The 14,383-nt window shown below is 40.7% G+C and overlaps 2 protein-coding genes across 5 annotated transcripts; both read left to right on the top strand.

Annotated features, from left to right (window-relative positions):
* The first annotated feature begins 1,828 nt into the window (after positions 1-1,828).
* Positions 1,829-7,746, top strand: ncf4 (neutrophil cytosolic factor 4). Of its 3 annotated transcripts, XM_028972885.1 has the most exons (10): positions 1,836-2,061; positions 2,170-2,254; positions 2,399-2,546; positions 3,106-3,176; positions 3,490-3,617; positions 4,354-4,402; positions 4,818-4,916; positions 5,284-5,453; positions 6,482-6,547; positions 7,023-7,746. In XM_028972885.1, the coding sequence occupies exons 1-10, from the start codon at positions 2,030-2,032 to the stop codon at positions 7,231-7,233; spliced, it is 1,059 nt and encodes a 352-aa protein (XP_028828718.1). In that variant the 5' UTR covers positions 1,836-2,029; the 3' UTR covers positions 7,234-7,746. The 3 variants fall into 3 exon arrangements, with proteins under 3 accessions (XP_028828717.1, XP_028828716.1, XP_028828718.1); XM_028972884.1 differs by having other exon boundaries at positions 1,829-2,254; positions 3,553-3,617; XM_028972883.1 differs by having other exon boundaries at positions 1,835-2,254.
* Positions 7,747-8,350: 604 nt separating this feature from the next.
* Positions 8,351-14,160, top strand: ift27 (intraflagellar transport 27 homolog (Chlamydomonas)). Of its 2 annotated transcripts, XM_028973236.1 has the most exons (8): positions 8,351-8,638; positions 8,856-8,935; positions 11,617-11,676; positions 12,318-12,350; positions 12,435-12,494; positions 12,591-12,708; positions 13,786-13,895; positions 13,975-14,160. In XM_028973236.1, the coding sequence occupies exons 1-8, from the start codon at positions 8,605-8,607 to the stop codon at positions 14,071-14,073; spliced, it is 594 nt and encodes a 197-aa protein (XP_028829069.1). In that variant the 5' UTR covers positions 8,351-8,604; the 3' UTR covers positions 14,074-14,160. The 2 variants fall into 2 exon arrangements, with proteins under 2 accessions (XP_028829069.1, XP_028829070.1); XM_028973237.1 differs by lacking the exon at positions 12,318-12,350 and having other exon boundaries at positions 8,356-8,638.
* Positions 14,161-14,383: the final 223 nt, after the last annotated feature.

Here is a 14,383-nt window from a genome sequence, read left to right as displayed (position 1 = left end):
GGACACAATGGTAATAAGTGATTTTGAAGTGATTTTAAAACTTAGTAATAAGTGATTTTGAAACTTGATAACTACTATCGCAGTTATCCACACTAGATGTCACATTCTAGCCATTTACCATTCACCAGTAAATAGGACTTACCGATTTACTTCCCTGACAAATTCCATTTAATTTTGTTACTCTCCACCACTACTGCTCGAATTTTTCTCTGTGGTGTATGAAGCTCTATCATGTAATGGATTCTCTATTAAAATTTGGTTATGAACATTCAGTTGTTTTCATGTTGTGGGTGATTGGTGTATTACAACACAATGGCTTGGCTATAAAATGAGTTTTTCAGGAAAATCTGTCAGAAAATCTGACTTCCGGGGGTATGAGGAAGACGAGGGGGACACGGACGACGACGAGAGTGATGAAGACAGTGTGCCCATCCCAGATCGTCGCAAGGTCCGTGGAGACCCACGTCCCTCCCAGCAGTGTGGGGACAGCTGGTGGAAGAGAGCGACGGGAGGTCGGCAGCCAGCAACTGCCTCATAGGGAATCCGCCTCTCCAGCTCCGGTCGCCGACCCGCCTTCCCACTGCCCGGACGTTCCCCAGCAGAATGGCAGCGCAGCACCAGTGGCCCCGCCTGCTGGAGAAGACGTCCACCCCCCTCCATGCTACACACCCACCACCATCTTCAGCGACGTGCCCAGCCCCGTGTGGGACAGCCCAATGGCCCCGGGACCCTTCATTGGGGCAGCAGACACTGATGAGATCACCACCATCCTCGTGTGACTGTCTGAGTCAGCATGGGGCGCAGCCCTCTGGCAGCAGGGAGAGACAGACAGAAAGAGTTTTCGGGACTTCCTGCCGAGACTGAGGGCGGAGTTTGATCGGCCAGAGCCTGAGCCAGGGATCGAACTCTGCCCCTCCACCACATCCAGCGCCCGGGCAAGAAGACCCAGCACTGGCGGGTGACGAGAAGGTTGCTCCTCCCGAGATCCTGGCTGTGCCCCCTGAGGAGAGCCCAGAGAGGGAGCCAGATGTCCCTCTCTTCTGTTTGTCTCTTTCTGTGTGTGTGTGTGTGTGTGTGTGTGCGTGGCATTTGTGTCCGTATATCGCCCCCACTTCCCCTCTTTGTGTCCACCAGATGGCGACCCAGCAGCGGAGCCGAACCCCTGCACCGGTCCAAGGTGAGGTGGACTAGCCCCATGGTACCCATCCCCCCCCACCCCCCGGGTGCTCCCCCAAATAATTTTTTTGGGGGGGTGTAGTTTGGGTTGGGGGCTCCTCCTGAGGGGAGGGTAGGTGGGGAAGCGACAGAGCTGGATCCACCAGTAGCCGGCACGGAGGGCGGGCCAGGCATGGGCCTGCGTCCGCCTAACAGAGGGGTGGAGCGCCATAGAGACCCCTGGTTGGCATGAGGACCCAGCTGGGACAGGCAGGAAGAGGGCCTGCTTGTCCCAACGGACACAGAAGGGGCTAGCTGGATGGTTTGGCAATGCCCCCCCCTTGGCACCATCAGAAGGGACGGCATTTTCGTGGACTGTTGTGAATGCACTGTTGTGTATTAGTGTATTTTCAGTTCTGGCAATCGACACACGCCTACGGGTTAGTCCCCTTTGTTTAAATCCTTTTCGGCCACAGCGCCATTGTTTATTTGTATTTATTTATTGTTTATTTGTAATAAAAACCCTTCCCAGCAAGTCACACCTCTGCGCTTCCTTCCCCCGTAAGTCCGTAGTCGTGACATCAATACAACAAAGACCACATAATTACACAAAAGCTTTCACATTATTACATAAGTTCAGTTAGGAAGAGAACAGGCAGTGGTGTTGAAACAGCATTTGGCAACACTCAGGCTGCCTTTTACTTCCTCTTTTTCGTATATATATGATATTTATGTACTTTCCATGTTCACTTCTGCTTTGCGTTGTCTGAATGTGAACAGTGAGTACACTACTCTGAAGTGGCTGGCTTCTCAGTAACTGCCTCTCTGTATTTTCTACGGCAGTAAAACAATTTGGTCGCATTTGTGGCCAGTCATGTCTCTTCCACGGCAGTTACGAGATGAAAGGTGAGTGAATATGTTTGTATGCAGACTTGAGAGTCCTATATCGAATGGACTCTACATTTGTGAAGGAAAGAATCTTTCTCTTTCGCTCTCCCTGATTCTCTTTCTTAGTGATTTTGATCAACTCCCAGACAACATTCCTATCACTGCGACCATTGCTGATATACAGGAAAGAAAAGGGTTCATTGTCTACTATGTAAGGCTAAATATTAACTAGAATTTTCCTAATTCGGGGTTAGAATGATTAATTAATAATGAATAAATGTTCATTCGTTATCAGTTGTTATTGTCACAAAGACCTTCACTTCTCTCTTCTTTTCTCCAAATATTTACTTCTCAGCAATTTGTTATCGATGTCAAGACTAAGGGTGGCATCAGGTACCTGATTTACCGCCGCTACAGAGAGTTCTACTCTCTTCACCAGAACCTGGAGCTCAAGCTACAGTCTCTGTCAGGCACATATGCCTGTTGCTTACCTGTGCTGCCAGGTATGTTTTGTTTTTACATAGGGTCTGTATTGCTCCATCTGTACTGTATTGGTAGAGTTACAATATCTCAATGATTATTGCAGTTAGGTAAAAATGAAATAGGTTTTCTCAATACTACCAGCACACTGACCAGCACAGTGTCACAATAACTCAAATACATCACTTGGTCAACATTTTATAAGTTTAGAGAAAAATACAAAATACAAGGGGTCCTAGAGTCTCTCTTCTACATTCTCCACTTCAGTTCACCATACACTTTCTTCAGGCTAGAGGGCATTAGATACCTCTAGATTCTTTAGCCCAAGAATCAAGATTGTTAGAGAGACCTTCTGGTAGATATTGCCCATCTCAGCAGCAGGTTAAGTAGGGGTTGCTTAAAATACAGTGATATGCCTGGTGGTCAAGATATTACAACCTAGGTAAAATATAGATAGATAGCTAGATAAAATGGAGACTAAATTGACTAATCTGTAAATTTTGCAGGTATCTGACATGTGGAGGAATGGAACATTGACAGAATTAAATTGACAAATCTGAATTTTGGCTTGTATTATGGCAGGTAAAGTGTTTATGGGAAATAAACATGAAATAGCTGAGAACAGAATTCCAGAACTCAACACATACATAAAGGTGAAGAAAATCATTTCTAAATAGTTACAGTGTTGCATCTCTTTATTTATTTCATTCACTCTCATTTCATTCTGTAATTTAATCTAATCTAATATAAAAACTTGTTATATTTGCTGCAGTTATGTTATATTTCTGAGGCTCAATACTGCTATCTTTGCTGCATCTATAAAGATTATTATTTAGTACTTAAACATATTTTTATGTACAGCACAGAGGGCTACAGCACATTTAGTTATTAATGTGCTGCCAGACTTTTTTTATTTAGTAGATAGCACATTCTCGTTTTCTCTGTCAATCTCTATCCCACACACAGAGCTTGCTGAATTGTCCTACCTGGATTCTACTGGATGATTTGATCCGCATGTTCTTTTACCAGACTGAATATGACAGCCAACAGCGGCCCAGAACTCTTCGACGCCTCAGACCACCTACACGCAAAGTGTAAGAATTTTACTGGCATAATACAACTGCTTTTTCAATTTGTATTTATTATTCTAAGTGCAATTAATTAGTTAGAGTAACAGTATTTTTCTATCCCTACATTGTACAAAAGAAAGTCATTAATCAGTCTCTGTCATAACCAATATTATGTAAGAATCAAGATATTCTTTAGAATATCAATTGTGGGGCAGTGGTTGTTCCTAGCAGGAAACGGCCCCATAATCAGAAGGTTGCCAGTTCGAGTCCTCTGTGTCACTGAGGTGCCACTAAGCAAAGCACTGTCCCCACACACCGCTCCCCAGGCGCCTGTCATGGCTGCCTATTGCTCACCAAGGGTGATGGGTTAAAAGCAGAGGACACATTTCATTTTGTGCAAAGTGTGCTATGCTGTGTTTCACAATGAAAATCACTTCACTTTCAATTTTTTCATGTCCTACACCACTGGGGAACTGAGAGTAATACTTATTCAGGGAGGTGATACAATAAAAGATTAGAAAATGATTAGAAGATGATTCTTGTGGCTGGTGAGGAAAATGGGGAAACAACTTTGATATAAAAATATAAAACTGATTTTCTTTTGAAATCATTTACAATGGCAAAAAAGGTATGTGAGCTCTTTTGAATGTAACAGTCTTCTGTGATCAGTGCTTTATCTAAGTCAAATAAAAGTCAAGTGACAAGTGTTGTTTTTATAGATGCAACACTTCTCTAAATGTTCCTTTTTCTCACTTGGCAGAAAATCCAACAAACCCAAACATGACCTTCTGTCCTCCCCCAGAGCTGAGGTAAGCCACTCATCGTTCTGGAAATAATGTCCAATACTTGCCCACACAAAATATCCGCTCAGAATGGGGAACATTAGGTGACTTTATTCTAACATCTATCAGACTACATTGCATTTCTGTTGTTGCCAAATTTTTCGTTGTGCTCAATGTTCTGATTATGTGTATCTTTTACTTGTGTATAAATGTATCCTCATTGTGTCTAATCCATGTCCAGTCACTGTATTTTATCATATTCTGTGCAGAAGTCGTTGTGCTTTGTTAGGTTATGATTTTATGATCCCTTTTGACACATACACATACAAACATCCAGTGCTAGTATCCGTTTCATATTATCACAGTCGGTTATTAGACAAATATTTACCCTCTATATGGGTAAATATTCTCTTTTATTTTTTTCTTGTGTCTGTGTGTCTAGGCAATGTTTGATTTCAGAGGCAGTGGGAAGCTGGAATTGAGTCTGAAAATCGGTGAGGTGATTTTTCTGCTCAGGAGAGTTAATGCTGACTGGCTGGAGGTAAGATGGAGGTGGGAGAGAGAGAGATCAATTGTCCATTTGCTTATGTTAGTCTCAATGTATTATTATTTGGTTGGATGAACAAATCATGTTGAGTAATTTGGAAAATGTCATTTCATCATCATTAGACACATATTCACAACAGAATTTTTCCTATCTGAATTTTGAATGAAATGTCTTCCTATTCCTAGGAGAAATTATGTAATGTTTCCCGTTTACTCTGCATTCCATTTCAGATATTCAAAATGAGTACTCTACATATCTTCAGTAACATAGGAGAAATGCACATGTTGGATATCTACAATACAGTTGTTGTTACTATGGGATGTCATTTCTGCATTAAGTCCTGAATCCTTCTATGTATCAGGGGACCATAAGGGACAGGAGTGGAATTTTCCCAGAATCATTTGTGAAGATCTTGAAGCCCCTGCCAGAGAGTGACTCAGATGGGGAAGGTAGAATAGGATCTGGACCTCCAGCTGGTTCTTACAGCTGCCTTCGCTGTCACCTGCTGCAGCCTCAAGGTGTAGATACCAGGTGAGACAGAATAGAGCTCTTACAAATTCATTGAGATTATTTAATATCTAGCTAAACTCTCCAATATAAAGGTACTTCTCCAGAGTAGATCAGCCTCAGAAATTGTTCTGATTCTTCTGGCTGGGCAATCATTTGGGATTCAGTGGACAAAGCAAAGGGGCAGGGTAAAACTAAATACCCTGCTCTTCACCTTACCTGTAGCCTGATTCATTCTACACCATTTAACAGAGTTTAATTATTCGCGCACAGTGCCTCCCTCCAATCATAATGTCACACTTCTTTTCCCAACCTGCCAACTTTTAATTTGACTCGTATAAGTGAACACAGAATTTAAGAATTTACTGCATTTTTAATTGGAACTCCAGACTAATTGTAGCTGATTGTGGGCTTCTGTGGGGCAGTGGTGGCCTAGCGGCCTCGTAAGGAAGCAGCCCCGTAGGGCCGGTTCGAATCCTGATCCGCCAAGGTGCCACTGAGCGAAGTACCGTCCCCACACACTGCTACCCGGGTGCCTGTTATGGCTGCCTACTGCTCACTAAGGATGGTTAAAAGCAGAGGACACATTTCAATGTGTCACCGTGTGCTGTGCTGCAGTGTTTCACAATCACTACACTTTCTTTACAGTTATGGAGCGACGTGGCCATTTATAGCAGGACAATGTCAGGACACTGTTTTTGATCAAGTTAATGTAATCAACAAAAATAAGCACATTTCTAAATGATTGTATCCATCCTATTGTATCCATCTAAGCGTTATCCCAGTCTGTGTTTAAGGTTAGGTCATTGGGGAATACTGTGTATTGATGCTTTTGCATTTTGAGTGTGAGTACTGGATGATTCCGATTCTGTTTATGTGGGAATGAGAAGTGTATCACACATTCCTCAATTTTAGTGCATTTGAATGAATTGAACTTTGTTGCTGGTCAACTACAAATCAACTTATTACAGTGATGTTATGTGTTAACCATACTATATATTCTGAATTATGTGGTGTTTATTGTACTGATAAATGCTGTAAATGTAATGCAGGGATGTGTGTGTAGAGGAGGACCTCTCATCCCAACCAACATACAGTGATCTACTCTCTCAGATGAGGTACTATGCTGCCCTCTGCCTACAACTCAAGCCTGTAATATTTAGTTAAAGCTTGGCTACTGACAAACAACACAACATTATGTGTATGTATATCCTAAGGTTCAACATTTGGAGCCCGACCACCCACACGTTGATAGTTGATGTCATTTTGTCGCATCCTCCATACTTATGAACTCAAGTACAAAGTAGGGGAGTTTAGCAGAATCATGGTCAACTTTCCCACATTAGGACTGATAATTGGTTTAGTAGATCGAAAGGGTAGTAACACCAAATGATGATTTGGTTTAGATTTAGAAACAATTTATTTTGATTTTTGAAAGTATTCTAAGTTTACTGCACTTTCACACCTGCTCAAAAACGTTTTGTACACTTTTCTTTCATCTTACACTTCTTGTACATACTTCACATTTCACACCTCATGCATTCACTGCAAAACATTGCATCTGTCCTGGTCTGTGTCTCTTATGTTTCTCAGAGAAGTATTCCAGATTGGAAACATTGCTCTTAATTACCGTGATGCGGAAGGAGATCTGGTGCGTATCATGGATGACGAAGATGTGGCAATCATGGTGCAGGAGGGAAGAAACCAGAGGTCAAAAGTCAAGAGACCTGCCAATCAGTATGGATGGGAAGTGCATGTTACCCTGTCCACTGACATCTCTCTTTATAATGCTGAGTTACTGTAAGAGTGTGTATTGGTGGGTGGGTCCTCCAAAGTTGAAGCCAATTATGAGATACCATTTCAGAATAATAATATTGGATATTACTGACTAAACCAGATTTTCAATGGGTCATCAGTGTACAGCATATAGACATTGTTTAGAATTTGGTGACATCGAAGTCACATTAAGTTATAAAATCAAAAGTTCAGGGAAGCCTTTGCATATATTTCAAGCTGAATGCTGTCTGTATTGCTGCAAATTATCACATTTATGGTAAACATTTGTCTGAATGTGAGCAAGTGAACAAAAACATGTAGAGCATACATGTGTCATGATTACAAAAATATTTGCACAATTACACATACATGTGGGGTCAAAATTGAGAAGAGAACACATGGTAGATATTGTTTGAGAGTCACAGTATTCAAGTCACGGCTATGAAACATACATTCACTATGTGTCTTGTCTTTAAATCTTAATTGTGATCAGGGATATTTTTTTTGACACAAATGAATAAATAAATGTTTAAACAAGAAATGTTTTCTTCTTTCTGAACTCCTTCCTTCAATAGGGACACACTCACAACTACAACTGTGGCACTAATTTTATTAGCTTTTCTGTCGCTTGTCAAAAAAATGCATGGGTTTTATTGGTGTGGCATTGACCATGTATTTCGAAAATATAAAATAACAAAAATCTATTTGATATCTATCAATATTACACAGCCATGTGAACAAACATCCAGTAAAATTGATTAGACCTTTCTCATAACAAATTAAAGGTATAGGCTTAAATCTGTCCTTGTGTGTCTTGGTTTTTCAATCTAAACAACAAAATATATGTTTTATAGTTTCAAAACCCTGTTGGAGGCTATGAGTAATCTTAGGGCAAAGCTGTGGGGATATACAAGAGAATGGGGATATACAAGAGAATCCTGATCATTATGCGTGACGTCAAATTTTATGCTGCGTACAGACAATTTTGGTCCATGCAAAATACCATTGGTTTTTAGTAAATATGTCACATGTGTCAAACTCGCGGCCTGCGGACCACATCACATCCACGAAATTTTATATAGATCTATTATTATAGCCCGGCGATATGACTGACTACAGATCCCATGATGCAGTGCTTTAGTTGCCTTGCCGAACGCAATATTTACACTGCAGCTGAATTTATACAGGTGCAGTTTCCACGCCAACGGCAAAGGGGTTGTGAACTATTTTTGTGCTTTAAAGTCACAAAGTTGCGCACTTCATTTTTGGGATCTGTAGTTTGTGTGTTATCAGCGCTTATACAGGCGTTGTCGTTGAGACGTGATTGCGTAGGCGGAAGCAGGAAAAGCTTTTGAAAGCATTAAAGGAGCTTCTTCTTCAACGTTAGTCCTAACGTGCAATGGTGAAATTAAGAGCAAGATGCATTCTTGTCGGTAAGAAACGGAATTCAGTTGCAACCATTGTTTATTCTGTGCGGGGGCGTTAGGTTTAGACCCGTCCTTTTATTTTTTTTTGTTACCATACGATCTATGTTGAAAGTACACGTTCAGTCTAGCAGAGAGCGTACCTCAGTTTATTACCTACATAAATAGCAGCAGGCGAATGCAAGTTTTGTAGATAACTCCCACGCTGTCTGTTTCCATGCAACAGGTGATGCTGCTGTAGGCAAAAGCACGTTGCTTCAGGTGTTTAGCAGTGATGGGAGTCATTTCCAGAAGAGCTACTCTATGGTAAGATGCGTGTCCAGTCGCCGTAAACGTGTATTCCGAACGATACGCAAAAACCGTGTCTTCACGCTGCGAACTTTCAACCCCAGGTGCGGGACGCTTTCTTTTTTGTAATTTTGGTAACTTTAGCACAGATGAAATTGTGCGGACCACCTGCGGGCTGTAGAAACGACTATACTTCCAGACACTTTCCATGCGGTTTGACATTGCCTCGGTGGGGTTTACGGGTCACGCGTAATTCCCCAAAAAAGCACATTTTGGAATGTGCTTGTAATCAACGTTTTTTCTGACTTTGTGGCAATACAGTAAGGTGTACAAAGACACATTTGAGCTGTAGATCATTTTGACAACTTGTCGGGCTGACTTATGGATCACACACTCACACGCACGCACGCACACACACACACACACACACACACACACACACACAGACACACACATCATGTTCAGCCATCGCAGATCTGGCACCGTTAGAGGACCTCTACGCATCCATCAGATAGGAGAGGAGATACACAATTGGAGCAGCTGGAGGAATTCTACGGTTCTTCACAATATAGCGTGAAACAACCAGTTCCATTTGATTCTCCTCAGCATGATGAGCTGATGCTGAGAGACCCACGTCAGGCAAAGGCAGGACATTGTTCAGCATATTCTAACATGTGTTGTTAAAATAAGACAGAGGGTTTTTAGACACTTCACATCCCCGCTTGTCACTGCAGGACTTGTTCAGTCAGGATCATTTTGGCCGTCCTGGATGGGAGACTGAATATGAATGCTGACCAGGCTCCAGACTTCATATGACCAATGCCAGGAAGCCACTGGTGCTTGCCGCTGAATCATCTATTTAAACCAGTAAAAAACATTCATCTTGGCTCTCAAGTATTTACCTAAATTTACCCCAAACATAAGTTCATCTGTGTCCTACTGTCTAGTTTCTGCATTTCTTAAGCGCCTGAATGTACTTTTGGTAGCGATCTTCAAGTCTGATTTTTTTTTATAACCTACATGTAAATCATTTTAAAATGTAGTGCAACAAAGTCAAAGTCCACTTTATTGTCATCTCACTATATACAAGTACACTGAGAGATGAGATTGCGAAGCTTTGGAGATTCACAGTGTGCAAAAAGACATGACAAGGGACATTGATCGCTGACCCAGGAGTGTGAAATGCAATGATGTTCTCAGCTGTCTTCACTATCATCTGTAGGCTCTTGCAGTAAGAAATGTTGCAGTTGCCGTACCAGACAGTAATGCAGCTGGTCAGAATGCTCTCAATGGTTGCTCTAGAATGTGGTGAGGATGGGTGGGGCTTGCCTGTAGTCTCTGTTGAGCTTTTTTGACCAATGATGTGGTGTTGACTGTGCACACCCAGGATCTTGGTGCTCTTTACAATCTCCACCCTGAACAAATTATGATAGGTGGGCTGTGGGCAGAATGTGATTTCCTGAAGTTCCTTAGTCTTATCGACAGATTGTTATTGTGGCACCATGCAGACACCTTCTCTCTGTACGCCGACTCATCATCCCTGCTTATCAGTCATAGTCATATCATCTGCAAATTTGATGATGTGGTTGGTGGTGTGTGTGGCTGTGCAGTCAGCAGGGTGAAGAGCAGGGCCCTGCGGTGCTCCTGTGCTCAGTTTGATGATGGAGGAAGTGTGGCCACCCATCCAAACTGCTTGGGGTTGGTCTGTGAGGAAGTCCAGCCCAGCTGCAGAGAGTGGTGTTCGGGCCAAGCCCACTTAGTTTCACAATCCTCTTTTGAGGGATGATTGGGTTTTTAACGGAGAGCTGAAGTCTATGAATAGCATCCTGACATATGAGTCTTTCTTGTCAAGATATGTCAACAAAGTTAAACACATTACTAGGACTTTATTTAGACCTGCAAAACACACATCCCATACATGGGATTTTATTCCACTTTTTAAGGTGCCAAACAGCACCATTTTATTTTTCTCACCAGAATACATCTTGATTCTTCGTTGTTCTTTCAGTACATATTAATAATAGGAAAGTCTTCTCTCCCTTGGTTGTAATTCAGTTGATTTCCGCTTCTGAGAAATTCCTCGTCTTTGTCAGCTTCCTATCTTCCATTTGTTCACCTCCAAAATGGAGATGTGCATACACACTGATTGGCACAGGTGGACCTGTTTCAAGAATCAAACGTGAAACTGTGTACACGTATGGTAACATAAAATGTAAAATTCATACAGTAAAATGAAGATGAGGAGTCATGGCAAGTTCTTTTTTACATTACATATCCTAATGGAAACCAATTTTATACAGCCTTTCAATTCCATTTTGTTTAGTCAAATCATTATTACATTTCTTTTTGGAAATTATAATATTTGGACTAATGTGATTAAACAAAACACTTTACATATATAAAAATACAGAGACGTGTCTTTGTAATATGACTAATCATAATTCAGTATACCTTAATATAGTTGTAATGGATTTAGAACTGGAATTAAAACAAGTTTTATGGTGACAGCAATAGGTTCAATACATTTAACGGTTCACTGTTAAGAATGCATCAACCCAGAAGAATGGATTAAAACAATTTCTGTACCTGCACTTTATTACCCTGACTTGGATTAGATATTTCTTTAGTGCTTCTTCTTTAGTGCTTCACAACTTTTGGTTGAAAATGTTGTATTTTACTTTTTCTTTTATAAATGGCAGACAACTGGCCTAGAACTGGTGACCAAATCTGTGAACATCCCCATGTCCATTCACAGTGTGGTGAGTCTGTTATTTGAGTAGAAATACATGTACATTTATTTTGAAAAGTTTGATGTGATTTATAGGTGAGTTGATTCAGTGAAAGTCAAAAGAGGAGAGTGAAAACCTATATACATAAGTGTACATATAGGTAAAAGGTACAGTTGGAACAGCGTCAAAAGACATGATTGATTGGTTTGAAAATTATTTCCTCTGTTGTAAAAACATACCTCTGTTTTGTCACTAATAGTACATTTTACTGAATAGGTCTTACAAGAACAATGAATAGGTCATACTTAACGTATGACCTATTAATTGTCAGAATTAGCGGTAAATTTCATGTTAGAATTCTTCCAAAAGAGATCAGTGGTAAATCATAGTTCATTTGCAAAATATCTGTGTATCAAATTAAACAGGTTGGGATAGTTAGACAAGAAATTACTTAGCAGTCCTGAGATTTTGTGTTTTTGTGTGAACTGTATTTTATAAAGTCTCTACTTTCTACTGAGAAAAAGTGATAACATGTAGCATTCCTGAGACTTGTCAACTGCCCAACATCTCAAACAGTATGTTCCAGAGAGCTTTAATATACCTTTACACACCCTCAAAACTGAGACCCAAAACTCACTCATTCAATTAACCTTTTTTTTTTCTAAATCAAGGTCATGGCTGCATCCAAGAACATTCAGATCAGGGTGGGGATTGCTGACTAAGTAATAGTGAAAGCCTCGGCATCATTGCTTTAAGTAAGAGCATTCCTCATATCCTTATCTCTCTAGGAGCTCTACATATTTGATGTGGCTGGCAGGGACACCTTTGTAGAAGCCTGTGAGAAACTAGTATGGTTAATCTTTTTTTTTTATATGCTAATTAATATCTTCTCTTTGAATTCTGTATGTCAAAACTGACTTCTTTCTTCTTTCTATGTTCTCTAGTGCGGATGGCCATGTGTGGGGTGTCTGGTGTTTGACATTAGTAATAAGAACTCTTTCAGTAATTGTCAGCAGTGGCTGGAGCGAGTGAAGACCCACTGCCCAGGCCAACAAGTCCCAGGTAAGAATTGCCCTGTGACAAGAGAAATATTCAATGCATAATGAAATTATATGCATTGTGTACACATACAAATATGAAACAAATGAAAAAATCTAATCAAAATAGCATGTACCTAATTAGTGTATTTAAGAGTCCCATGACATGAAACTGTCACTTTGTGAGGTTATTTAACGTTAATACGAGTTCCCCTAGCCTGTTGATGGTCCTGCAGTGGCTAGAAATGTGATAGGTGTAAAGAGGGCTTTGGACATTCTGCTTCACGGTTGGAGAATGCGGTAGCTCAGACGGTCAGATCTGGAATTTGTTCCCGTATGTTGTCATAACGGGAAACGTTACCTCCAGTTTCTAATACTTCGTCCGGCTAGAGAATTTCCCAACCCCCTCCCCTAAAAAGGTAGTTCCACCGACCATCATGGTGAATGCCCCCTAATGTTCTTTAGGCTGCTCTCCTTCTCATCCCACCTTATGGCACATCCTGCATAAATTGTGGGACTGGCTAAAGTTCAATTTATATAACACCTTTAAACAACCAGTTGACAAAGGTGCTGTAAAGGTAATGTGTACAAAATTGACAGTTAGGAACGAATACAAGCATAAATAATTTAGAACATAATAAAAACTTAAAAACAGGGCATAAAGCAATAAAAGTACCAGAACTACCAATAAACATTGCTCTTTACCCAGTTCTAACTAAAAGCCGCAGAGAAAAGGTGGGTTTTTAAAAACATCTATAGTGGGAGCAGGTCAAACATGCTGTGACCCCAAAGTCTTTAGCCTAGTTGTAGGGATGGTCAAGAGCTTTAAAACAGTTAGCAAGATCTTAAACTCTATCCTAAACTTCACTGGTAACAACGAAATTTGGAAATGTGGTCAGGTCACACTTTCGCTTGCCTGTAGTTCTGCTCCAAGGCTAAATTCCGGAAAGGCATATTATGGGACCACTAAGATCTATGTAAAAGCAAAAACTATTCCAAAACTGTTACTTCACAATTAGTTTTATGTGAAAGAGGAATATTAAATCATAAAACCTTGGAAGATTTGCAAATCTCACAATTTTTTTTTTTTTTTTCTCCCCAGGGGTGCTAGTGGGAAACAAATCAGACCTAACGTCACGGAGAGAGGTAGAAGCAGTGATTGCCCAGGAGTGGGCCCAAAACCAGGGTCTGGAGTATCATGAGACATCTGCAGTGAGTGTGCACGAGTGTGAGTGTGCACATTCTTCCTCCTTTTATGTCAAATCTGAATATTTTTGTCTTTTAATTGCAGAAAGAGATGCAGGTTTGTGAAGCACCCTTTGTCAGTCTTGCCCAGACATATTATACCCTCTATCAAGATCAACTCCAGACCATCCAAAATCTTATATGACATGAAAAATAATGTACAATCAGCTTTAGAAACCTGCACAGCATTTCATCCTCTTGTCAAAGTACTAAATAAATTTTTTTTCGTTCATATTCTGTCTCCTCATTCAATCTTCATCTTAACTTTGACTAGATGGGTATTTTCAAACCAGCTTTGTAAATGTAAATCATTAATTGAAAAGATACATAGCTGTATACACAACCAGTCAACCATTTGGAAATCTGGGTCTTGCATTTATGGGTCTTGCATTTTTTACATTATAGAACCAAACTGAAGACACAGGACTGAAAAAACACATGAGGTTATGTAAACA

This window comes from Denticeps clupeoides, chromosome 3, assembly GCF_900700375.1.
Source record: "Denticeps clupeoides chromosome 3, fDenClu1.1, whole genome shotgun sequence".
NCBI lineage: Eukaryota > Metazoa > Chordata > Actinopteri > Clupeiformes > Denticipitidae > Denticeps > Denticeps clupeoides.
This window is presented reverse-complemented; position numbering and strand designations above follow the sequence as displayed.

What these genes read in the sequence shown, in the direction of transcription:
- ncf4 (XM_028972883.1), top strand. Translation starts at nt 2,072, where the DNA reads ATGTTTGTATGCAGACTTGAGAGTCCTATATCGAATGGACTCTACATT. An exon ending in CCTCAAGGTGTAGATACCAG is followed by an intron (nt 5,454 to 6,481) that starts GTGAGACAGAAT and finishes AATGTAATGCAG; the next exon opens with GGATGTGTGTGTAGAGGAGG. An exon ending in GATCTACTCTCTCAGATGAG is followed by an intron (nt 6,548 to 7,022) that starts GTACTATGCTGC and finishes TATGTTTCTCAG; the next exon opens with AGAAGTATTCCAGATTGGAA.
- ift27 (XM_028973236.1), top strand. Translation starts at nt 8,605, where the DNA reads ATGGTGAAATTAAGAGCAAGATGCATTCTTGTCG. An exon ending in CCATGTCCATTCACAGTGTG is followed by an intron (nt 11,677 to 12,317) that starts GTGAGTCTGTTA and finishes TTCTAAATCAAG; the next exon opens with GTCATGGCTGCATCCAAGAA. An exon ending in AGTATCATGAGACATCTGCA is followed by an intron (nt 13,896 to 13,974) that starts GTGAGTGTGCAC and finishes TTTTAATTGCAG; the next exon opens with AAAGAGATGCAGGTTTGTGA.